The sequence below is a fragment of the Parus major genome, chromosome 2, assembly GCF_001522545.3.
Source record: "Parus major isolate Abel chromosome 2, Parus_major1.1, whole genome shotgun sequence".
Classification (NCBI taxonomy): Eukaryota; Metazoa; Chordata; class Aves; order Passeriformes; family Paridae; genus Parus; species Parus major.
The window spans coordinates 31,572,162-31,599,579 of NC_031769.1; the positions used below are offsets into that span (position 1 = coordinate 31,572,162).

General features: G+C 39.4%; 1 protein-coding gene across 1 annotated transcript in view; it reads right to left on the reverse strand.

Moving 5' to 3' along the window:
* IGF2BP3 (insulin like growth factor 2 mRNA binding protein 3) overlaps positions 1-27,418 on the reverse strand; it is a 112,546-nt gene continuing 85,128 nt past the window's right edge. Inside the window, exons 11-16 of the mRNA XM_015618398.3 lie at positions 26,916-27,047; positions 11,926-12,045; positions 7,807-7,881; positions 4,756-4,887; positions 3,538-3,651; positions 1-2,624 (exon numbers count right to left, since the gene is read on the reverse strand). Coding sequence (XP_015473884.1) covers positions 2,523-2,624; positions 3,538-3,651; positions 4,756-4,887; positions 7,807-7,881; positions 11,926-12,045; positions 26,916-27,047 — 675 coding nt within the window. The 3' untranslated portion in view covers positions 1-2,522. The remainder of the gene's footprint in view (positions 2,625-3,537; positions 3,652-4,755; positions 4,888-7,806; positions 7,882-11,925; positions 12,046-26,915; positions 27,048-27,418) is intronic.

Below are 27,418 nucleotides of genomic sequence, written 5' to 3' on the forward strand. Positions count from 1 at the left end.
TAGGAGTTAAACTCTTTATTCCATTCAGAGGCATCTGGCAAGTAGAGCTGCATTGGGGGGCACATTACAGATGAAAAATGTTCCATACTTTCTGGATATTGAAATCATTTACAGTATTTACTTTCTAGCTATTCCCAAATACTCCAAATTACCAAGTCTCAATTGAAAAGAAAAACATGAGATACCATATTAAGTCTAGAAATTTAAGAGAGATGACAGTAATTAAATCAGCAGATGTAAATGCAGCGCCTATCTGTAAAGTAATTTTTAATGGAAAATAATGAAGTCAAATCCTCCTCAAATGTTAAGAAAGGAACGTCCGACTGACTTAAGCCTCAACAAAAATTAAAATGCTATGTACTTTCCATACTTCAGTAATTTTAAATTCATTGTAAGAAAAAAAAATTATCCTAAAGGCTAGATGAAGGTCACTGTCAAAAAAAGGAAAAGAAACTCATTTTTCTTTGCTAAAACTACAACATAAGTTTGTGGTTTTTAAACCAATTAGTAAAGAAGAGATGCAGGAAAAACACTTCAGACCATTTTCAAAATTATCTAATCTGTACAACAATGATCTTTGGGAAAATTATCTAGTCTATGTAGTAATGCCTCTATTTCAACATGAACCTAAGAGGTAGATAACAAAATGATGAAACAAATGTTTTTGCTCGCTGTGCCCCTCAAATCAGTGCAGCATGGTGATTCTGATCATCTCATGCACAAAAAACATCACAAAAAAAGGTTCAGAGGTAATAGCATGGCTCTGTCGACCACACACACACAGGCGCGCACGCGCACACACACACACAGCAGTCTTTATGCACCATGTGTTGCCACATTTTTTTTTTTTCTTAAACTGAGGTAGACTGAAGTTTATTGTAGAAACTTGAATGTGTCACTATTACCACAATCATCATTCAAATTACATTTGGAAATTAAAAAATTTGGTAACTTTCCTGTTATCCCTGCCTTTTGACATTTTTTTTTTTTGTTCTCCTCTAATGGTTGGTTGCAGAACGTGCATAAATCCTGCTGCATCTATTATAAGCCAGGCTAGAGAGGTTGTTGTTTTGTTTGTTTTTTTTCTTGTAATAATTTTCAAAACCTTCAAAGTGGCTTAGTGTGGCCCATAACAGCGGCTGGATATGTAAACTTAGCCTTTCATTATCTTTCAATGTGATCAAACACTGTTTGACCTTCCCCCATCGTGGTAACTGAAAGCAGTATGATGTGATCTGCAGACAGCAGAGACCCTCTTGGCCTCAAAAATGCTCCAGCAGATCAAGTGTTCTATCAAACTGAAGATGAAGCTTGCTCTTTGAACAAAATGGCAAAGTCCAAATGGGCTGCAAATGGTTAAATGTAGCATTATTAGGTAGTGATGGTCAAAGGCACAAAGGGTTCATGCATTCAATCAAGTAGCACAAAAAAAAAATTCAGCCTCTTGCAGCCTTCTAAATTTTTCCCCCAACCCCAGCCTCTTGCCATCACTTCCTTGTCCTGTTCCCAAAAAAGTACCGTCACAAACTTTTTCATCCCATCTTAAAAGAAAACTAAACGGCATTGCTGCTATCAGAATGTTGGCATCATTCACTATCTTTTGAACATTCATTGAATTTTTTTTTAAACAAATGATGGTGTTGAAGCCCTCAGGAAATCTGAGGCTGTGTTTTTTTTACCCACCTTACTCCCATCAGCCAGCAGCTAGAAGTGCTCTACTATATTTTTCCCCGATAAGTCTGTAGTACTCCTGGCTGGTGGCTGATCAAATTTTAATTTTTTTTAAAAAAATAAAATGCTCAAGAACTATTAGCTTTATAAAGTATACAAAATACCAAAAAAAAAGCAAAAAAGGAACAATTTCTCATTGAGGTACTAAATGCCTGAGGTAGTTTAGTAAAATGCATATTTATCTTTTTATGCCCTGGCCAACACCATTCAACACTTCCCTTAGGTTATTCATGGCAGTGTTATGTAAAAATGCAACCAAATTCTTTTTTAAAAAATGCCACTTGTTTCAACATTGGGACTAACACTTAAACTCTTGTCAATACCCTTGCTCTAACCCTAGCCCACCCACAATCCCACCCTCCAAATGTGTTTCTTCTTTTACAACTGGACCTATAAGAGCAATGCCTTTTCTTTTTTTTTGTTGGTTTTTTCTTTTCTTTTTTTTTTTTAACCAGTGAACTCAGAAGAGAAAGCTTCATTAAACCAAGTTCTAAAGTTGTTGGGGAATAATAAGAACAATAAAAAAGACTAACGAGTTTATGTTAAATTGTGAGAATAGAACAAAAGGGAAGTGAAGGGGTCCTTATTTTAAAGCTGGGTTTCAAAAGTTTGAGAGAGCCTAAAGAATACATTCTCAGAGACAGCGTTCAACGGTTGCCTGGTCCTCGAACAGGTGATTGGCTTGGTGGATCTTCTGCATAAAACTTCAACAGGTGCTCACCACCTGTCTCTCTGTCACACAGTCTGTCTTTGGTCTGGCATCTGTCTCTGATGGGCCATTTCCTAAACCTTTATTTTCGTCTTGGCTGAGGCTGTCCGCTTTGCAATGTTTTTTGCTGTTGCTGCTGCCTTCTTACCTGAGCCAGTATTTCCTGAATTTTTCTCTGAGCAAGCTGAAGGACACAAAGAAGAAGAAACAACCCATCATATGCCATGCTGCAGTGACTGCTGTTTACAACCAACAAGAGAAGCTACTGGAATTAAGAAAACCTGGAATGACTAAATTTCTAGTATTGACAAGATAACTTGTTAATTAAAATACACTTGTACATCCTCATGATGTACAAACTACATTTTAATTTTTCTTCTGTTTTTGACCTACAACTACTTGCATGGTCAGTTTTCTCATCTGTAATACAGAAAGCATGAGAATAGGAAGATGACTACCACTGTTGGGATTACTGAAGTTACAGCCTTAATTTTCACTCCTCTGGAAATACTAATGTCTTATAAGAACCACTGTTTTAATAAAGAAGGTACAATTTTTTTATACACTAGGGTAACCAGAAAGTCAGACTTACAGGACTTCCCAGGCCCCCTCCCCCAATCTCCTTTCTGAACTACAAGTCACCTGCAGCAAAGCATCAAAAGGAATGAGTCTGAGTTAAATGAGGAAAGAAATCTTGTGATCCTTCATGATATTAAATGGGGCAATGTGGATGAATTACATATCTGGGTGTATTCTTTCCAGATACTATGGTATGGCTTGTGTCCCTGTTCCTTCTGAATTTCAGCCCAATCACAAATTTTCTTTTGCTTTGAAAGTTTTAGCAGTGCCAGAGTCTGCATAAATTGACAGAAGGATTTAAGGAGAGTATTTTGCATACGTAAACGTGCACTATTGTTATAAATCTCTCTCACAGGCATGAGGAAAGTTTATTGCAGCAGACAACCAGAGAGGCCTGGCAAGCAGTGCTTTCTGTACCCTGAGCAAAAGTCTTCCATCCCTTGGCTCCTGCACACGGCTATAAAAGAAAGACCATGGAAACATCAAGGCAATACAGAAAATCATTGCAGTCCTCCTACCTGGCATGCATAGAAGTGACCAGTTATTTTCACAACCACCTGATCATTTTCATCAGGTGTCTGGTCACGAGGGACTACAACTTCTGCACTTGTCAAGTTTTGGAGCTCATTTACCTATAAACAGATAGTAGAAGTCAGAAAACTTTAAACTAATGAGTATTATACAACCACCAAGCCTCAAAGATCCTGAGCATTGAAACATCATCCTCGAAGCTACATTTTTTAAAACCCCTCACTAACAGAAAGCATCTTTATGCAGCAGTGTGCACTCTGCAACATGAGTCTTGTGTCTCTTAACATAAATTAGCACCAAGTCCTTTGGGTTTGTAGAAGTGTTTTAAAGACCAAATACAACACACAGAAGGTGTTAAATACATGACTTAAAAAAAGCGAATAGATGCCACAGTATTTACACTTGAGTTTAAAAGTGTAAGGTCAGAAAAATCATATAATATAGGGAAGAAAAATGCCAGAGTATTTATACACTTCAAAAACCTACAGAAGATGGAGAACTTCAGACTGAGCAGTTGAGAAGTTCTGTTTGTTCAAATTATTTTCAGCAGCTTATCAGGCTTCCATGATGTTAAGTAGAGGTCTTTGTCTCATTAAAACTAATTTTGTTTTAGAAATGCTTATCATTGTGTAATTAAAGTTATAGATGAACAGCTTCTCAGATATGTTTGTCCTTAAACCTCTTACCACTGCAAGTAATGGAAGAGGCCACATTGCCTCCTGACACTTGACCTAAGGACCTTATTGCACTCAGGAGGGAGACCCGAGACTGAACCATGTCTTTGCAAATATCATCTTGCTCCTGAATTAACACCATGTGAAGATACCTGAGCACCAGCAGAGCACCAGCACCTTTTGAGGTTTGAAAAATCTCAGTGATGTTATTTTATACATCAAGCTGAGCCTAAGAAGGGCCATCAATTTAACTGAAACAAAGATATGTACACTTTTTTTATAACAGTGAGGTCTGAACATGTCTTAAATTCCTACCACTTATTTAGAAATGAAATAAATCATTCTAAGATTGGCTTCAACTCCGCAGTAGAAGAAAGGAAAATGTAACAAGTATAGCTAAGAAAATAGCTCCTGCTTTAATGTAACATCAAAGAATTCGTTTAGCTAAAAGTTTAAGCTTTCTGTGTATATATACACACTAAATATCAAAAATAACTGAGCAACACTAAGGATTTTTTTTCAGCTACTTACTGTTTTGCCTCCTTTACCAATAACTCTACCAGCAGCATAGGATGGCACTTTTATATGAGCCTCAAGTTTCACTTCTTCTTTAGGTCCAAAGAAATTTTCTTCTTTAAGTTTTCCATAGATTCTCCCTTGAGCCTGAAAAATTGCTTTCAGTTAGAGAATGTTCTTCCTAGAATCTACTTAATGTCAAGAAATTCCACAGAAAGAAGAATTCTTAGTACACAATCCTGACAAAGTGTTTTCCTTAATAAATATACTATTTTTCTAAAAGAAGTCTTTGTACCGAAGTAGAAAGTACCAGTGTCCAGCTTTAAAGATTGCTTGACATACCAGGGAACCACACAGCAATTTAACAGAGATCATTATTATTCTGTTTTTTGGTAGAAATATTGCTTTTAAAATAAGCTATCACTTCTCTGTAGAGGTAGAGTGGTGGAGAGAAGGAACTGTCAGGCAGAAGTTTTTTATTACACTCAGAAGCACAAAATGCAACTAATTGATTTGGAAACCCATTCTTTTAAGGACACTAAACTAAAAAAGCCACAACACCCCCAACAAGTCATGGGATAAAGACTCCAATTGGAGCAAAGAGCTTGCTTTCACAATCCATTACAACATATTGTTTAAAAATAAATAAATTTGCACTTGCTCAAATTTCCAAAGTAGAGAATCAAACTGCCCAGATCTAAATAGTGCCGTGGGAACAGTATTATTCCAACCAGCACACGGTTCCTTTTTCTGGGAAACACACAAGTGCCAGATAGCACAAGAAGAGTGTCCACTGAGAGTATGGTTGTAAATTTGCTGATTTTTAAACACATTTTTTCCTTATTCACAGCAATTTAACAGTGAATTTGTGAGAAATGGTAACCAAATCTTCTACTCTATGGCTTCTAGATGCTTCAAAAGAACATACATTACTGCCAAATTATAAAGAAAGACAGGATGCGGACTTCTTTTAAAAAAGATTGTAGATGGTCTTCCAACATCTCCAGTCTTTCAGTTCTTGAAAAGTTCTTTAGGAAAGGGAACAATCTAACTGGGCTGCAAGCCCCTCCTCAGTAAAACGGTGGCTGAAAGGTGTAGTCTACACTAGATTCCACTCCACTTTCATATATCCCAGATCCAAGGCAACAGCCATGGATGAATAGCGGTGTCACAGAGATGCCTGAACTCTAGGGAGCACTGCAGCAGAGGCTCTGAACAGTGGCATGTTCCCTTCCCAGTGCCTTGCTAACAACTAGCCCTGTACACTGCAACATCCTCAGGCTGCAGCAGCTGAGGAAAAAGGGATACAGCCACTGCAGCTACAGGGACACGAATCACAGACAGCAGAGCACAGTGGATTAAGGAAAGGATACCGAAGTCACAGGCTCTGGGATAACACTGCCTCTCCAAGAGCTCATTACTCATCTGAGCAGCAGCTATTCCCTCTTCAAGTTGTGGAGCACCAGTTTGCATTCTTGCGGCCCCAACAACCACTGTCCCAAGAGAGGAGACCCTTCTTAATCAGAGTTTAAGGAGAGCACTAATGAGGTGTGGACCTGGCCATAAACCAGCTTCAGGTTAACAGCAGTGATAAAAGGAAGGACTGAGTTCTGCCTCTGCCCATCCCAGTCAAGAGGGCATTGCTCAAAGAGCAGCTAAAAGGCTACAAGGTCTGGAGCTGAATAAAGCCTCAAGGGATAATCCCTTCATAAACCAACATAGATAGTCCAGGAGCATTGACTGTGCTATTACACTGATTTACCTTTGCAAGCAGAGCTCAAGTGTAAAGTAGCAACTGATTGATGTGGTTTTAACCTTTGTATGGGGTGCAGAAAAAGGACACTTTCCTCCTTGCATGAGTCAGGTTGGAGAGAAGAGCTGCCAGAAGAACTCTGTGGGACTCACAGTTTATCTTGGGAGGAAACCTGAGGACAAGCCTTGGCCTACATGAAAAGTCAACATAAGGGATGCCCAAATTTTCTTTGGCATGCTACTCTTTGAGGGTAAGTCCACTGATATCTGATGAAAAGAAAGAATAGCCAGCATCTGAGCTTGTGCTGACCCCAGACCATAAGAGTACCCAATACATGAAACGTCCCATGTGGCCAAGCCCACATGCACACAGAAAATATCAAGGACACTGAATTCCCAAGTCATTCTTTGACTTCAGTGGCATCTCAAATGCATATGGTAACTGAGCAACAATCCCAAATGCATCTAAGTTTGCTATTACGGCTGCAAAACTCCTGCCCTGGTAATTTTCCAAAAATCCTAAAGGCATTAATGAAACCAATATCCCTAAAGTTTGCACACCTCCTTCTTGCAAGGTGCCCTGAAGCAAAAATACAAAGTCAAAAATAAGAACAGGCAGGAAAACGATGCTAGGATGTGAACTCTCAAGTGACTTTCCAAATGCTCCAGGCCACATCTGTGATGATGCCAGGCTGCTGCACTGAGCTGCCTGCATCACTCCTAGCACAGTCAACTCCTTTTGGGGTAACCAGACATTTATCCCTTGACATTTAAGGCAGAAGGCCACTCTGGAGCTTAATTTGAGCACAGGTAGGATAATCAGGTTGAGTATCTCCTTGTAGTTGTAGTGGAAATACAATTATAAATCTTGCATTTATCTGTAGAGCTACCCAAAAAGCGTTTTTCATTTGGCAAAAAACAGCAACCTGGGAAGACTCAATTTCATCTTGTCAACTTTGCAATTTCAATTAAGCATGCAAAACTGTTGCACGTACCAAGACAGATTAAAAGACTCAACTCAAGGATACTTGTAGATAGAAGAGACATTTAGGAACATAATATGGCCATATTTTTATGCTGGACTTGATTCCTACTTACATGAAACACCCATGAGTTTACAGGTAACCAGAATGTGGCCTCTAATAGTGCTGTATTACTCATATTCCTGTGTGACACCTTTCAGCAAAAGGAAAGCAAAACCCAAGTGTTTACTAAAATTCTGAATAAAGCGTGCTTGGAACAGAGTTTTGTTTTCAATATTGTCCCTTAGGATCCAAAGGCCACTACATACTGACAAGTTTTCGTATGTTGTACCTTGAACTGAGCTTCTGGAGGTCCAGTGATGATAACCATTCTCAGCTTAGCATCTGGTCCTTCAGCAGGGGCAATCTGGAATGGATAAACATAGCTATTGGTAGCTGTCTTTTGAAGGAATAGTTTAAAACCACCTCCTCCCCATTTCAGTCTCACATTCTGTTCAGGAGTGAAAAATTATTCGTTACAGCAGCAGCAGCATCACACTTCAGTCATGGTGGGTTTGTTCTCTTTAAAGTGCATTAATTAGCTGTAATGAAATATGGAGAAACTAGCTAAACCACCATGAGCAAATTTACTTCTGAAAATTAAAGACACAGCTACTCATCCACACATGGCAGAATCCCACATGGCGTTTTCATGTGGCTATGAGTGATGTAAGACATGTAGCCTTCAAAAAGACAAATCTGGTTAATAAACAGACTCTCATCCCTACCCGCTAGCTTGAATAGTCTTTCTAACAAGTTTTGCTCATTAGCAAAAGCTTGCATCCATTCCCCTGAGAACAGAAGATCACTTTACTGTTGTAACTAATCAGATCCAAAACATTACTCTGTACCGGACAATGTGTGACCCAAATAAAAATTAAGCTCCACCAGAGCTGAGACAGAGATGCCTGTAGGGTTTTTAGCAGTTCATGTCACCACAACAGTAAGATTTCTGTGGGTGTTGTTCTCAGACTCCAGTGGCATTGAATAATTCAAACTAGCCTCTGACATTCCGAATGAATCTTTTGTTTATCACAACTGACATTTCCATTGTTGCATCTAGTATTACATAGCTGCTGTTGAATGAGCAATATATTAAACACTACAGAATTTCATCTCAGCTGTTGGCATAGGGATGTTATTCATATTTAACAGCTGTAGTTTATTTCAGACAAATTACCAGTCACCAGGCATCATTTTCACTAAAGAATTTTGTTAAGGAAAGTTTATAACATTATTCATATTGTACCCTAAGATGGAGAAGGCATTACATACTAGTTATCTGGTTTGCATATCTATTTTTCATTATTTAGGAATTCCAATTGGATATATCTAAAAATTCACATTAATTTTTCAGCAGTATATTTACATGACACGATGTTGTGGTAAGACCAAGCACAGACTAAATCCATCCATTCTTTGGACAGTGTTTTAGAGGGGCAAAATTTCAGGGTATATTTAGAGGCAGCTGACTGAAGAGAGTTCAGCCTGACAATTGTCATCTGTGTAAAGTAGAGAGTTTTGTCTCTCAAACACCTCTAGTTTTCTTAGCAGCCACCAGCACCTTCATTAAAATTTTAGGAGAAATATTTTCCATCAAGCCTTCATTACATCTTATGTGTGTCTAAATGTTCTGGGACAAATCTTGCTTTGATTTTCTCCTGGAATATTCTGTTCTCAGAAGCTGGGATAAAACATGGCTGAGGGCTGCAAAAGAAACATATACCAACTAACGAGTCAATGTCTGAAGGGGTAACCCAAGAGAATTCTGTATTAATTTTGTCTGTCTACCCTTGGAAATAGTAGTTATAAACATACAAATAATATACAAGTGGTGAATTTAACTTCTGAGATTAAACAACTTTACATCCCTAACCAGAAAACAACCAGTCTTCTATATACACCAAGCCACAAAATGATTACTTTATACACCCAAACCCCATAAGGTTCAGCCTTCATCAGGAAGGGCTGCTGTGGAAGGCATTTATAACCAAGGAGATGACAATTGTTCCCAACAGGTCTGAGCAGTGTAGCACAGGGTAGGCAACAGACAACTCAGATCTCTGCCTGACTCTTTTGCTGAATAATTGAGTTCTGCTGGAGTCCCACACTGAGCCTGCATAGCTAAGCAGTGACCCCCAACACCAGGACACAACCTGAGCTCAGCAAAAGCCACGTGCACCTCTGAGGTGACAACCTGAGCACTGTAGCCTCATGCAGAGCCCCAGTGTATCTGCAGTTTAGTCTTACGTCATGGGTGATGAGCTTCACCAGATCTACAAAGCTCAGCATGAGCACAGAGAAGATGCTGGAGGATCTAAAATGCTTCCAGCTGTAACAAGCTACAGCACAACTCAAAACAAGCATTATGCACAGACTTACTTCCTCCACAATGGTTACTGCAGTTTGGCAGGTTAGGAGTTACTCAGGCAGCACTTCCTCTAACTCTCAGCTAAAAGCACAGATTCCTTGATTCACAATTTATTATTTTGCTCCAAAGTTATGACAGAGGGCAGGTGGTCAACATAAGGGAAGTTCAGAAATTCTGAGTAATTTACCAGTTGCTATATTTAATACTTTCACTTCAAAGGAAGCCTGATGCTCCATGTTGTTCTGCCATATTACAGGTGAAGTTGCATTATGTTAATAGATAGGTACACATGCAGCTTCCCAATTTTCCAAGTGTACCCTGTATCTGTATACTTTTGTTAAGATTTTATCTTATTTTCACAAAAAGTGTCTTAATTTTTTTCCTGCTGAAGGAACAAAAGATCAGAGCTTGAGAAAACTTTTATCTGGATTTGAATTAATACAGAAATGTTAAATGCACAGGGTAGAGGGGTGCCAGCCAGTAGAGGAAGCCTGAGGCCACTGTTAGCCAGATTGATGAGAAACACTGGAAACTCCCTTTCCACTAAATTCTCATCCAAGGACCAACTGAAGAACTAGTTTGGACGGGTTCTTGGAGGTCCAAGTTGTTTCACATTTCTCTCTCCAACTAGCAGTACCTTCCATACACTGCTTAAACTTTAGATAAAAGCTGCAGGAATGGAGAGGGAAAGAGGAAACACATGTGACACATCAGAGCCCCATGCAAGACAGATTTGGTAAAGAAATATTGACACCTCTCACTTTTTTCTGCTTCATTTTCCCCCTAAAAATATGGTTATTAATGCTCAATTAATATAAATTATCTGGATAGTATAACTATTTAACATTCTGCTCAAAAAAAGATGGAACTGGGGAGCGCGTCATTGGTTGACTGGCCAGTAAACAGATCAGGACTAGGCAAACCACAAACAAGACTCATTCATCAGGGTTCCCCAATTATTTTGCTCTGCATACTTAGATGAACACCTTCCAAGCCAAGCTCAGCTTCACCAAGCTCAACTCAGCATAGCCAGCTCCTGCCGTGCGCCCCAGACTTTTGGCAGATCCCTACCAGAGCACTCACTAAACACATCACTCCTCCAAAACAAAAATTTTGGGCTGAGAAGAAGGCATTTGTTTTATCTGTGCAGTAAAATGACCATCTAACAGCATACTAAAGCTGCACACTGTACTTTAAATGCACTGCTCTTTAAACTTCTCTTTTTTTAAAAAAAAATAGGCCAAAGCATTATACAGCACAAAATGGCAGAAAATATTATTTGTAAGAAAAAAATGTTCAAGCATCTAGAGAAGATAATTGTGGTTACAATGACCCAAAAAAAGTGATCAAAAGCCAAGGCCTTCCTACAACTGCAATTGGTACTAACCCCTGTACACAGCCAAGAAAGATTTCACCAAATTGACTAAAACTCAAGCTTCTGCTAGAGGTCAGCCTCTGCAAGCCATCTTGTTCTTAGCTACACCGAGGTGGCCAATACACAAACAGCTGGATATTAAACCTGATAACAAGGTAAATGTGCTGTTTAAGAACTGACTGGCCCTAGGAGCTTCGAGCAGCACGTGGGTGAAGCTGCAGCATGAACAATTCAGCATGGATCCATTTGAGCTTGACAGCCCAGACCAATCCATTTGGAACAGAGCAAGGGCAGCCACAAGAGTAAGAAACTTCAACTGTGCTGCTGTGTTTAGAAGGGGAATTTACCCCACCAATTTTCACTTTACTTAAAGTAAGGAGAAAGCCTTTAAGCACTGCATCATTAAGGCACAAGTCTGTTTCTAAGACCACCAAAGTAGTTTTCTTTGCAGCTTATATTTCACACCTCAGGAGAGGTTTGAAAACATGCTTCTAATTATCTTGTCTCAAGGAAGATTAAAAGATGATTTATAAACAAATGTACCATTTATCACATCACATTCTAAGCATGGAGTGGGGGAGGATGTTCATGAAAGCACGGCTTGTGCAAACTTGCTGAAAGTGTCACGTAGAATAGGCAGAAAGTTATAGTTGGTGTAATAATACCTTAATAGATGCGCCTGCAAAACGAGAAAGTTGTTTGATGTGCTGTCCCTGCTTGCCAATAATAGCTCCAACTGCCAAGGCTGGGATGAACAGATGAACAGTTTCAGACTCGGGCTGTTGCTGTGGGGAAGAAGGAAAAATGCAGTGAATGTTTTTGAACATTATGAATCAGACTGACAGGAAAATGGGTACAGAACAGGCATGCATGGAAATGAGAGGGAAATCTTATTTCCCCCTGTGATGTCTGAGTGTTAAGGGTCTGGCATTTTTTGGGAATCACAAAATCCACAGAACAAGAATACCAGTTTGAGCCAAAAGAGGATTCTTTCATATTGTATAAAATACTCACAATCTTAATGCTTAGAGCTTTAAAAAACAATTGAGGTGTTGCTTCTTTGTGAGGCTTTCATTCTTACCTGTCGCTGTCTGGATTCTCTTCCACATGCAAGACACTGCAAGTGAGGCTACTACAAGCAAAGAGAGGCTACTACAGCCTGAGCAGGCAAACTCTTCCTAGTTTCCTAGTTATATTTTTAAATTTAGATTGTGCTGAAAGCAGTACAAAAAGCCTCAGAGTTACATACACGCTACGATTTCCTTTGTGTGGGAGTGATCTGGAATGATAGCCAGCTTGAAATCTGCCAGTGATTCCTCCTGTGTAACATTATGCAACAGTTGGAGCCCTGGCAGCTGTCCTCCGGCAGGCTGGTAAATTAAACACCGTGTTTCTTAAAAGTGAGAGGACCCCAGCATTGCACCCACTGGATATCAGGCGTCACTGCATCTTGCTATTGCTTTCAAGCAGACACCCCAGCTGGGGAGCATGACACAATCCTGGAGATCCTCCCTACGAGCAGCGTAGCAATGGTCAGACTGCAGGGTTGCACATGCCAGGGTAAGTCACAGCTATGTTACCAGCCTCAGAAGAGCCTGACTCGGGTGAATGGAGCACCATTGAATACACACTACACTACTGGGCCATTGATCCATCCACCTCCATCAGGGTTACCTCTAAAAAGCCTTTTTTTAAACAAGGAAGTAATTAGCACACTACACTCCTCTCCTTCTAAAGTTTTTCTTCCTCTGTGTACCCCTCTTGGGTATTTTCAAAATTTGTTTTGCTCATCCTTCATAAGACAAGCCAACAAGCCCTTTTCACGCAGAGGTCTTTTGAGACAACACAAACATCCTCATCCTTGCTTTCTCAGTGCCCACCATGCAGACCAGCACTGAGCACCAGCAAGCAGAGCACATGGGACCAATCAAGCCTCGTTTAGCTTTGCTCAGCTGTATATTTTAATAGGGATACAGACACATACAGAAGCTCACCAAAACAGCTTTTTCTAGGATATTTTCAGAAAAAGCCCCACACCGCTATATGCAACACAAAGCAAAAAGCAGATACAATCCTAAAACCAACATCCCCCTTATTTTAAATTTCAGTAACTTCTTTCAAGGTTAAGACTTTCAAGGTGAAGTCCCACTGCATTAACCATAAACAAATAAGAACAAAATGCTTGTTTCCAAGTTTTACCACTTCATTTTTGGTAAACACAAGTCAACTGTAACCTCAGGGGATATGAATTCCAGGCACAGCTCCATGCACCAGGTGAAGAAACCCCAAAATAGGATATTGGGAACAGAAACACTTTAGGTGGTTGCAACAGTTGCATAGTTTACCCTGTGTGTATGTTTTCACACATACAAGGCATTAGGATTCACAGGCATTTCATGCTGGTTTAAGCCCACATGGATGCAGACCTCCACACTCAGCCTTCCCCCCCTGCCTTGTATGCTTTGAGGCCAGCAGGTTTGCAGATCCAGCTGATTTTTAAGTCCCTGACCCAAATAACCAGCACAACACACAGGTGGCAGTCTGTGATCGAGGAAGTAAGTAACAGCTAGGGAATGGGGAAAGGTGGGAGCACCCATTTTAATCTGCCTATAAATCAGTTTAAAATGATCTCAAAACTACGCCCTAAAACTATGTATTTGTAATGAAAGATACCAGTCACTTCAGTATATGTTAAACCACTTTCCAGAAGATTACTCATATTCTCCTCCTATTATTACAAACATCCTGAGTGTTGTCATAGTAAGTCCTTTTACATGTTCACTGTGAATACAGCAAGATTTCCGGTAATTTGGAAATGCTACTGTAGGTACTCACTTGATCTTAGCACTTCAAAAAATTATTTCTAAATGGTTACAAATTCATGAAGTTCCAGTTTTGTTGCAAGGACCCATTGCACTGGGTGTAGAGGCAACCCCTCATTCCAACCCTGACATCTTATCCACCCCTTGCTTGTTCCTCTTCTTGACCTCTACATTCAATTGTCCACATGTGCTCCAGCTCCTGCAAAAATCCACTGCTGAAGTTTTCCCTTTCACATGCTTCTCCAGCCAGCCTCTTCCAGCTAATTACTACAACACTGCTGCAAATCAAATGTGCAGCTTGACTTGGTTTTCAAGAATTTACCCAGCTTCTACCTAAACCCACCTCCAGACACATTTCTGTACCGCAGAAACAAGTCAAACTTCATTATTTTTGTTTGCATATATTTCCTGCCTTCCCTCTGTTGCCCATCTGCCCGCTGAGCAGTTTTCCCCTCTCCTTCCCAAAGCTTGATTTCAAGCCACTTTCTTGGCTGGATTCAATTGACCACTGAAATGCCTTTTTGCTGCCTCACCCTTAAACATGGGCAGCAAAGGCAACAGAAGACAGATGTACATGTGCCTTTCTAACTCCACAATCAGCTCCCTGTAGCACCTTCTTCCTATCCCTCCTCATAGTTTTGACTTTCTGATACATTTCAACTTCTTTTTTTCTAAAGGACATTTTAAAAAACATTTCTTATGTGAGTGACAGAAGTTCTTTAATACTAAACTTGCATTTTGGTGCAATAGTGATACATGTTTATTAAGGAATAGTGGACAATCCATCAATATTCAACTGTTCATACACTGGAATTTTTAAAATACTTGTCTGGAGTAGCACATTGGCTATACATATATATATATATGCATGTATATATATATATACACACATATAACCAAATTAATCTCCAGTATAACATCACACAAAATTTAGAGAAATTATGTTATGCACACTAATTTTTCACCAATCAAAAACCATACTGCTCTTTCTTTTTTAGTTCTGGCAGAAATCAAGTCTAACTAAGGCGTTTGAGAGTATCACAACACCATGTTCAAACTACTATCTGTCCATCTCCTTACCCACAATAATTTTTAAGTCCTTTTGTATTTACTGGAAACCTAGCCTGCAAAAGAAACACATCAAAACATAATGCAATGACTACACCACCCATCAATCTTGCAGATGCTTCTGGGGGTCTCAGGATGGAAGAAAATCTGCTATAATTTAATCTTACCCATGCCATGCCACAGAAGTCATAGAGCTTTCCAGGAACTCCTAACATGAGTTAAATCAGAAATAGATTCCTAGATCTTAAACATATGTTAGAAGCACTAAATTTAGGGAACTGATTTCCCACTCTGTGAAATCTGAGCTTCAACGTTCACTCCCTCCCTTTAAGTTTGCTTAAATATATACTTACAATTTAAAAGCCAAAATATGTATGTGTAGATATTTTTTGACAAGAGTAAGGTCTCCTGGACAATTTTCTCCTCTTCCCCATTCAGTTTATTTTTTTTTCCTCACATAAGAAAATATTTTATTCCAAGTCAGCCCAGCCCTGGGAACTGACAGGAATGCAGAAAAAAATCTTTTAAAGCAGCAGCCTAGGTTCACCAAGATTTACAGTCCATACCTCCACCCTAATTTGCAAGTATCCATCTCCAGTATCTGTGATGAACAGACCACCTCTTCTACCCCAGCAATATTTGTAGGTATGGGCCTGTGGCTAGTTCACCTGAATAAGACAAGTTTGTCTTGTGTAGCTATAGCACACATATACCACTGAGATATTAGTTTCAGTGAAGAATCTAGGTTGTTTTGGGGTTCTGTGTTTTTTTTCAGGGATTTTGTGCTTTAAGAAAAGAGCTCCAAAAACCAAGATTTATTAGATATAAGATATAAGGTTCTTCAAAAGCATGGTGACAGGAAACAATTAATTCAGTTCATAAACAGCTGAAAATACTTGCTTTGTTTCTGAAAAAATTAGTCTGCTTTAGTCACAAAACAGGGTTGATAAGGAATTTTTGTCTATATCCAGCACATTGAACTAATGAAAACAATTTTAAATGCTGGTTTTGTTCACTAATTGGATTCCAATTTCCATCCAAATGTTGCCTGATGAAAATCAGAAGTTTAAATTAATCAAGCAAATAAGAAAAGCTCCATTCATCATTTTTTAACAGAAAATAGAAAAAATACATTACCCCAAAGCAAATGGCACCCAAGCAAACTGCACGCTTGTATAAATAGAAAGATATATTCACTGTAAGCAAAGGTAAAGACCACTCTAATGCTTTCAGAAAGGTAACTAAAGTACACATGTAAAACTTGGTAAGTCAACTTAAATCAGATTTCCTACTTGCTCATTTAAATGATGATGGAAAATGGTGGTCTAACACAGAGCTGCGAATTAATCTACCCCACTGGGTGAGACTAAGCAACTGCTGCAGCGCACTATTAGCTCTGACTTTTTAAACTAACACAACTCTTTCCTGGAGCAGCTTGGGTATACTTCCTTCCATACCTCCCACAGTTCCCTGAGCCCCAGCCATGTCTCCCTAGCCTAACAGTCCATAGCAACTATTTATTTTCTTCTTATAATATTTCTCTTTTATATTCCCACCTCATCCATCCAAGACAAACTCATCCGTTGGTAAATCCTGTAACCTATGGCTGCTTCCCCATTACACTGGGCTCACCTGGAACCCCTGCACTGCAGGATTATTCCCTTCACTCCAGCCAGACCCTGCAGGTCTCCCTACAGGAGATTTTCCCTTCTGCTGCCAATCCTACCACATTAATTCTTCGGAAACTGGCTTAGCACAACCATCATTTCCTGGTTTCCAGAGCCTCAGCAGGAGTGAAGTTCTTCCCCTCCTTGGGATATTACAACAAGTCCTTCAGCACAAGGGCTACTGCTCCACACCAGAGCTAGAAGCTGAGGACTCCCAGCCAAGAAAATTTGCAGATTCACTCTTCTTTCTGCAGCTCTTGCTTTCAGGGTTAGAAAGATTTGTAGAGACCATCTGCCCTTAGGATAAGGTTGCTACAACTTTTCTCTGCCAACTTCTGATGCATCAGTTCTACAAACCAGAAAGCCACACAGGAGGAGCTTTTCCTTACCTAATAGATTATCAGAAGGAAAAGCATTGCTCCTCATCTTGCACTTGGGTAACAGCCACAGCACAGCCAGGCAAGAATGAACACTCAGAAAAAGAAAGCTATGAACCTCCAGGCAGAGGGTGGTAGGTAAAAAAGCAGGTGCCAAGGCACTACCAGCTGCAGGAATGGACATCCTATTTGAAGAATGGCATTTGAAAAACAAAAAGAACAACACAGAACAGCAAACAATACACAGAAAAGCCAACAGAGGTTTTCCTCCTCAGTTCTTCCCCAAGATGACCCCTCCTCTCTTGATTTTGGCTGATACTGCTGCTAGGTCAGTCCACAGCTCCCTCAGTCATCATGAGTGCATGGTGTAATCTTCCTTGTGGCATTTTTGTGGTTATTTATGTCCCTCAAGTTAACTTGAGCATTAAATTTCAGTCTTTTTCTGCAAGCCTGCCAACAGTACAAAATTTTTTCCAGTCTCGTGCATAAGTGTCTCCATAGACCCCTTGCTCCATCAAATGCATGTGGTTGGCAAATCCTTGGCAACGTTTGGGATAAGGCTGTAAATCTTTAAAAATATTGCACCCACTGAAGTAAATAGGCTTTTAAGCCAGACATGAATGGGAGAAGAATCAGATCTTTCCTGGTTTCTAAGCCTGTTATGTTTCATGTTACAAATTAATTACCTTAGCATGAGACATTTATTTTAAGTTACAAAGTCATGTTAATTCACTTTGAGTCAGCATCAGGTTTTTTAGTTGTGAAGGAAATAATTAAGACCTGTTTTAAGACTGCATGGAGATACAATCTAGCCTAGTGCGATACTGGTTTTGGTTTGGTTTTTTTTATGTAATAAACAAATCCACTTTGCAAAAGTAAATGAATACAGACAATAAGTGACTGCATTAAAAAGTTCCTTTTTTTGTCATTCTCCTCCCTTCCCAACAGCTACGATTACCAAGACAAGGCAGATTTGCAGACAACTCATTCGGTCTTCAGAATACCCTGAGTTTGTCAGGAAGTGAGGTATCATATTATTCAAACCCTGTACCAGATCCAAAGCCAAAATTTAAACCACGTTTTTGCAATGTACTGTGAAGAATTATCCTGGCCCACAGCTATATTAAATGCTCTTATTTATTTAGTAATAAAAACTTGCAGCAAGGGGAAATTAACATTAAGCCAATTATCCTTTATGACATTCTAGTTGGATTCAATGCATTGATAAGTAAGCTTGAATGATGTGAGAGAAATCCTAGTGTATTCATTTTGCAATACTAATGCTAAAAGTTTAAGCCTTCATTGGAAGCAAGGGGTTCATTAAGGAAAACAAAGTTCTAGTAGATAGGTCTAACATGATCCACAGTTTCACAACATCCTTGCGGATGACTTTGTGTCACCATCTTGTACCATCGCTGAGCTGAAGTGGCACTGCCAGTGCACATCAACAAACTGCAGACTGAACCCCCTGCACCCTCCAAGCTTTTTAGGTTTACTTCAAACAGATTTACATTCATGCTGAGAAAGTTTTCTGCCATATTCACTGCCTGAAAATCCAAGACTACACTCAGACGAATTCTGCATTGCTGAATTCAGTCAGTCAAGAAGTAGCAAAACAATTTAAAAGAAGCAATGTGTATTTTTAACTTTGATCTGCATGCTAAGTTTCTAATATTGCTATGCATGAACTGTACAGCCACCATCCAAGCCAGGGTTTCTCCTTCCCATGAACCCCAGATAAATCCACGATGATTCCCTTTAGTGTTACTGCTGCATTATGTGAAAAACAATCGTGTCTCTGTATGAACAAAGGGCATGACCCCTTCTGGGACACACAGCCCATGGCAAGCCCCTGCAGCTCTACCTCCTTTCCCCACAATCAGCCCCAAAAAATTATCTGTGGTTACATCCATCTAGCTGAGCTGGTCCTCTCCTCTTGGTTGAAAATCTAAGAATGACCCACCCCGACTACGTTTCCGTTTTGGGAGCTAAGGCATTTCAATACCTAAAACTCAAAGGTCCTTAAACAATGGTCAGTACCTGAAGTGAGAGGCCACTAAAATCATTTCACTTAGTACTACTCGTTCCACTTCTTGGCTCTCAAATTTAGTACTTTTCATCACAATCATCTTCTAACTGGGAATCTTCTTAGACTATTAGAAGTCACTAATCCACCTAATTTCAGAAGTTTTTCCAACATGAGAGCCTTGCTGTTAACAAGGGAGTAGAAATCACAGAAGCAGAGAAGGAACATTTTCTGGCAGGCTGGTTATAAGGCATTTCACAAGCAGGAACTGGCTTGACATATTTCTGAACATGGCATGAACTTTTTGTTTTTGCAAAATCTGACTGGCCACAATGCCAAAAAAAGCAATCTGCCACCTTTTATTCAGAACAGACAGCCAGAATCAGAAATCAACATAAGGAACAGATTGTGAAACTATGTAAGCAGGAATTTTGCTGGTCATTCACAAGCAGCAAGCATAGGTATTCAGTGTTGCTACAGTGTATGACCACCAAAAAGTATATGTATAGAAACACTTGCACTTCAAAAATCACAGCCCTGACACAGCAGCCACGTTGGTACTCAAAAAAACATAGAAGTTGCCCATGAATTCACAAGGCTTTGGAAGATGCAGGTACTCATCAGATCTGGTTTATAAAGGCGCTGTTCTCAGATTTCGTGACAGCTGCCAGAAAAACAGGTTGTGTAAACACAAAGATCACTTATTTTTCCACCATGTTTAACTAACAAACAAACCAGAGATAGAGCCAGATACAACAGAATGAATACTTGACCTACTTTTGTTTCTGGCCTGAAAGAACTCAGTACACTCCAGTAACAAAGTATTTGGCACCTTAAGGAATTACAATTCCTGTTTAGTTTAACATTCAGAAGAGCTTGAGAGTCTGAGATGGTCAAGGGAACTCCAATTAAATCTTCCCATAAGAATCTAAAAGCAGGGAACCAAAATAAATTCTCTTGTTCCAAGAAAGTACAAATATCTCTACAAGTACTCAAACCTGCAGTGAAGAAGAAACCATTTTTATTTTAAAAAGCATGGATTACTAGTTAACAAGTGATGCTATTTGCATTATGACAACCTTAGAACTGTAAAAGAAGCTATTAAGAGTAACTGGAGGCATCAACACCTCAAAAAACTACTACTGACTAGCCAGATCTTAGTACATCATATGGTGCCAGTTGAATTTTTTCTTCCCTAACTGAGGGGTTGGTCCATGTCCAGAGGCAGAATAGGTTTGACTGCTCTGGACATGTGTCCCTGCCAACACAGCATGGCAGAAGCAGGAGACTTTCAACACAGTGGGAAGACCAACCATTTTCTCCACAGGGCAAAACAATCCCACAATGTTACACACCATGAAGACAATTTTTCAGTTGTCAAAAAATGCATCACTAATGAATGTAAGAAATTAAGCATCAGTAAAGGTGTATTTCAAGGCAGTGAGGTTACAATCTTCAAAAGAAGTCTAATTAGCTGGTAGATTTTTTCAGACAATGTTGTTGTCATGTAGTGCCCTCCAAGATTGTGTGTGCTGCATGTATGTGGTTCTAATTTCACCAATATAAAATAATTTTGTAGAAGAACTGGCAAATCCTTCTTCACCCTCCAAAACCACATCCTCTTTTGGCTGCAGGACAGCTTCTCAAAAATCATCTACTGCTTAACAAGCTGGGCAAAAAGCTGAGCAAAGCCACTTGCAACTACACACATTATGGATGTACAGACATTACTACCTCTGGGTAGATCAGACGTTAACAGTAGCACGAGCTAATCCTATCAGACCCAGACATCCAAAGGAGCCAAACTTTACCAAGTAAGAGTCAAAGTACCTGGAAGCATAGGACAGTTTTTCCTCTTCCTTGTCTTTCTCATCTATGCTCAGGGCATCAAATGAAGGCCCTCAATGAAGCAATTTTTCATTTTAAATTACTTTTCTTTCCTGCCAAAAGCACAATACAGTTATTTCTTCTCTTACTTCTATGCAATATAGAAGATGTCTTCTTTACTATTGTTAAGAAAATGACTGGAGAATAAAGAAGGAATCTTTCTCTTGATCACAACATCTTCTAAGGAGAAAGTTTTCCATTGGCATGTTCCTCACCTGCAACAAAAAGCTTCAAGAGGTGGCAAAAAAGAAAAAAGGAAAGCAACCTATCAGCCGAACTGTACAAGGCTTTTTTTGTAATCAGAAAAAGGTGGTTTGATTTCTTGGTTTTGTTTACTGTATGAAATGACCTTTTCTTTGTTTCTGTTGTTTTGGTTTGGGGGGTTTTTTTGTTGGTTTTGTTTGGGTTTTTTTAATTTTCCTTTTTTCTCCCTCTGTCTTCCTAGAAGCCCGTATGCATATCATGTAACCTGAAAATTTACTGTAAGGCTAAAGAAAAGGTTAGAAAGAGTGCTCTTTTGAAGGCAGACCTTCAAGAAGCTACAAGGGGTGTCCGAAAAGGCCAGCAGAAAAAGCAGTCCCACTACAAGCAGAGGAGCATCTCTTCACCTTAGCTAAGTTTCACAGGGCAGAAGTTCATGTATCTCTTCCATAACTTTACAGATGAAGGAAAGCAGCTGGTGTGAACTCCTCTTATGGTAAAAAGCTGTGTACTTCTCACCTTGCTTCATGTTTGAGTTTACCTGCCATGATTCAGAATTAATTCTACTACCCTGTTTCAGAACATTCAAGGGCAGGATGAGGTCTCCACAGGTTAGCCCTTCTTCCCCCATGCCCTTGGGATGCCAAATTTCAGACCCAGAGGCTGCAAAAGAAATGCAGTTGGATGTAAAATTAAACATGCAAAGTTCCAATTATAAAAGGAAGGGTGCAACCCACTTAACCCCAGTAGATGGGCTAGGTGTATTAATTGCATGACTGTACAGAGTTGGACTTTAAGATTAGGATTTCTTGATTGTTTGGAGCTTTAAAACCTTCAGTGTTGCATGAGAACAAACTTCTATTCTTGAGAGACAAGTATGTGCATATTCTTCCCACAGTTCAGAAGACAGAAGCAACAACTCCATCAAAACAGCTTTGAGCAGAGCAACACTACATCTGAAGCAGTTTGGCTGGGATACTTGTAAAAATTTTTTTTTTGTGGCAACATATCTTCTGGAAAACATAAGCATGGGTGATATTTCCTTTTGCAGAACCTTACTCTCCTCATCATAGGAATCCCAGCACTTTGTGCAGGTGCTCAGGTCATGACATTTGTTACAAGTGACAGTGGGCAGACTAACAAAGCTCTTTGCAGTTGTCAGAGCTGCAACACACACAAGCGTTTAAGTGCACAGCTAAGGAGAAAGATTTAAGGATGAATAGAAAGTGGTGCTTTTTCCAGGCCCAAAAGCAGCTGGACAAGACACTGGGTACAAATAGGCACAGAAAGGCTACTGGTCCTTAATATGGTCACACAAGGGCACAGATAAGTCAAAAAAACCAGACCATTATTGTGATCAAATCACCAGGATCATAAGAGCATAATCATGCCCATGACAGTAAAAAGAATTTTTAGCTCTTAATACTTTCTACTGAGACATTTAAGTCCTACTTTTTCCTCAAACCATAAAATATTTCAATGATTCTCACATGTTCTGATTTGTTTGTCTTTTAGGAGCCCAGAGAAAAAACAAACAGATTTTGGATTTTTGCAAGAAGAGAGAGGAAAATTCAAGAACTGAAGCACAATATGCAATTCCATTGCATCCCTTTCCAGCAACTGCACAAAATGAGTGCTTTGAACAGGCAAACAGAACTTGGACTTGCAAATAAATTACACAATTGCAATATCAAGAATTGTTGCTAGCAATAGGTAAAAACACCCAAAAAATGGATGGTTAGTCTGCACTGGTTGTGGTGCTCAGACACTGTTAGCCATGCAATGGCCATGTAACCCACATGCATGTTTGTATCTGTCACCAGACATGTACCAAGGACAACTTGTGCCTTCCTGTGCAGGCTCCACTGCCAGGACAGAGAGTAAAGCAGCACCCAGATTATTAGTGAGGCACAATCTGCATCTTGTTAGATTAAATTAGATGAGGCTTTGGTCTTGTACATCAGTATGAACCATCATGGAGTAAGGTCTCTGAATCACATGGAAATACTTCTCCTCAATGTGACCCAGTCTGAGGAGCTAAATGCAAACTGGTGTTTGATAACATCACTGTTTCCTAAGCTTGTGATACCAGAGTGTACCTGAAGCAGCTGGAGAATAATGTTAATGCTCCTGTCAAATGTCTTAAAGGTTTGCATGAAGAGGGATAGGATGAAGCACCACACACATTAACACAGTTAAACCTATTTAACTACTCAGTCCCAAGCTCCTGAGTACAGAATGTCTTTGGAACACTTTGCTCCAGCTGTACACATGAGCATTCACACCTGTTGCTAAGCTCTGGCACTGTAACAAAATTCTAGTTCTGTTTACTATGCATGTTTTTCCTCTTCATACCCATGGTAAAAAAACAGCACCAGGAACGTAGCTGATAATTGTTTCAATAATTAAGATGACACTTCAGTTTCTTTGGGAGCAAGTCCTACACAAGGTCACAGCCACACCTTGTCACTAGAAGGTTGTACATATGAAGTATCAGCTCCATATGGAAACCCTGCTGCAAATGCCCAAACTCATCCACCTCAAATCTTCAGACCCAAGGGAGAGCCCCAGGCAAGCCCATCCCCACAAGGTGAAGAAGAGGTCCATACAAAGATATTACAACAAGGACTTCAAACCCACCCTCAGACCCAGCACAGGGATGTCCCAAGGCTCACTGTATGGCTTGGAAGCACAGACTTCAGGTGTTTGGATGCCAAGAGGTCCCTTGTGATGGTGTTGCTGAAACTGCTGAGGAGGGTGCCTTTGCTCAGTCAAACGGGAGACAGGGAAGAGCCAGCCCTGAGCAGAAGGCAAAATTTGCACTGCACAAAAATAAGCAGTACAGCAGGATACACTTCTTTACACCCTGATGCCTGAAGCTTTTTCAGAAAGGATTTCCAGTTGCCTGAAAGGGATATCCTCAATGTCCACTAATCCCTGCTCCCAAAAATAGGACACGCACTGAGAACAAGGTAAAGGGACTTGGGTTGCCCAAATGCTTTTGTCAAAATAAGGAACTTTGTAACAAATAGCTCATAGGTAAATGGACATAGAGTCTCCCTGGAAGTTCTTCATTAATTTTTCTTCTAAGACCTAAGACCAAAGCCTCTTTTAGTTACAGATTTCATTTCAGTTTTTAAATCCCTCATGAGATCTCCTAGATCTCCCCCCTTGGTTACCTTTAGCCTTTCAAATTGTATCAATTTATCCTTCAAAATATAGCCAGACTTTTTTTCTCTTTCTAATTCTGCATGTCCCAATAACCTATTTAGTCAGTGTCTGCAAAACTGTTCTACTATTGCAGGAAAAAATTAAAGGACAGTAAAACTCAAAAGTTACAGAAAATTAATTCATACACAAGCAAGACTTAAAAGTCTTCAAAAAGGAAACTAATACATCCATTAAAGGAATAGACTCATACTTTTCCCTTGTTTTCTTTCCTCAGAGAACAACAAGAACTCCAAATAATTTGAGGGTCTGAATCACCTGAAGCCCACAGAACCACCTGCTCTTTTCCAAACACCAACACATCTAAGTACACGCAGGTGAGATAGCTCCCCTCATTCATACATTTTCTTTAGAAGCCCTTAGTATCTGCCTCAGGGCATGTATTGGTACCACCCCCAACCTTCACAAAACCTGTTGGAGTTCAGCCTCCAAATCTGAGTTTATCCCTTCTCTCTGCATGTTGGCTTGTCACACATCTAGACTGCATGGAATGAGAGCCACTTCAGAGGACTGAGCGTGAGCAGAAGCAAGAGAGTTCAGACAGTGGTCCTTCCAGATGCACGGTTTCTACACTTTTACACAATGACATTGGTTTCTTGATGCTTTTTTCCAGATGTTGCCATTATCCTGTTTCCAGAAACCTGGAAACTGCAAGAGATCTTAGCAGGCCAAAAAAAGGTGCATTTGGGGGATAGAGGTGCACTAGCAACAGAGGGACACACAGGAGTAACCACCAAATTCAGCACTGTTTAGGTGTATATTTAAAGCCAAAGCAAAAAGAACCACAACAGAGGGGAAAAGTGGGAAAGAAATGAAAATAAACCAAGTGATGAACAGAACTGTGGGCTTACAGTATGAATCTCAAGAATAGCAAAGTAGTCTGCAAATCTGGAGTAAAAAGAAATGAAAAGCCACACTTTTAATTACCAAGAAAAAAAATTATATACTTTAAACAAACCACACCTATTCTCTCAAGAAAAAAATTGAGGCAATTCATTACCAGAGATGGCATTTTATATAATACAGTGAAGCAGAAACCTGTATTGTTTAGTTTACTCTGCCAATCTAATTGGAGTGCAGACTCCAAAAGGGCTGTGAGGGAGAGAATTTGTTTGTCATAAATGGAGGCTCTGCTATTGACAGTAAAATAACCGAGTATAAACATATTTCTATTGTAACTTTCATTGAAGCACATTTTTCTGATAAAGCCACTATTATATTCAATATATTTCATAATACATTCATAACACCAAAGTTGTTCATTCTCTCAAACAATGCTACAAGAGTGGAATTTTTCCTGCTCCTTGCAGTGACTCTCTCTTGGCTTCTTCCGCTGGGAAAAATATTTAGACCACAACTACCCTTTAGTATAATACAACTTGAGTTGTTTGATAAAGTTTGGTGTGTTGTGCTGCATTTTCACTTTTCTAGTTCATGAAGAGTCTCAGACTTAGCTCTCTAGATGTCACTGTTGGGCAAAGAAGGGGACGAACTCAGACAGCAGAGTTTGTAAAGCTCTGTCATCTACTTCTTAAGAGACTTGTTAGAATTGTTTAGAAAATTCACCTTGCATTGAGTTGCTAATGACCACCAGCACCAGAAACAGGGAGGAAATGAAAAAAATCACCTTCTTAGAATGAGGTTGTCTTTTCTTGAAAACAGAACACCATCTCAGTTCCAGACAGATTCTGGAGCTTTCTGGTACAACAAATGACCTTCTGCTTCATAGCAAAATACTTCATTAATGCTTACTAATCAGCACAGAATTTGAGTAAAATTCTGTTAAACTTGTTCAGATATTCAGCAAAGTGGCAAGTAAATCACAGCTTTCTGGAGATTAATCCATGCAATTTACATTCTATATATTTAGCAGTATTGCATTTCAACAGGGCATTTATAAAACTGCTACATTCAAATAGACATTTTAGCTACATATAGATCCCCACTCCATGACAAGAGACCCTTTCTTTTTCTTCTATATCACAAGCAATAAAATTGCAGACTAGCATTATTAATTGGCAATTCCAGCAATTCTGAAATACCGTTTATGTGAGATTTCTTTCTGGAATAATTCAAATCCTATATAAAATAAAATATAACTATTTTCTAAGCAGCACTATTTTCAGTTTCACTGAGCATTTCACTAGAAAAGAAATTAATGCCTGCTCCCAACTGCAGCCACACAAAATACTTATCAGTGTGCAAGCAGAAGGACAGACAACATTTAGAAAAATGACAGAACACAGCTAGCAAAACACCCTTCCCAGATTTTCCAGGTAACTTGGCAAAAAACGTAGCATTCTTCTTAGTTTTGAGTAGCAGCATTGCACAAATTAGTATCACCATCCACTAAGCATCCAAAATCAGAGCTTCCCTTACCCCAAATGGTGGATATGAAGCAGCAGCAGCAGCGGAGGCAACGCTCACTGCGGGAGGCGGTATTCCTGAAGAAGAAGGTGGGAACAGACCCAAGGCATTCAGATTTAATCCAGGAATTAAATGTGCTTGAAGCTGCAATGGCAGAAGAGTTAAGATTTAGAGTCCTGGTTATTAACTCTAATAAAATCCTAGTTGGCATATGCTATTAACCTTTTGGGATGTTATTTAAAAAAAAATAATTCACCTCCATTATTGAAAGGACTCTGCTTCAAACCTGTTTCCTAGACACATGTACAGACAATAACATTAAAAATACATAGTAAGAAAGGCAGATCATTTATTATAACTTAAACAGCAAAACACATTTCAAATTTTACAGCAAGATATTCAGATAATAGTAAGTACTATTTACTTTCAGAGTGAAAAAAATTATCAGAAAAATAGTAGTTTTGTCCTCATACTAAAAAGACAGCTCTGTAGAAACAGAGAAAGATAATTCACAA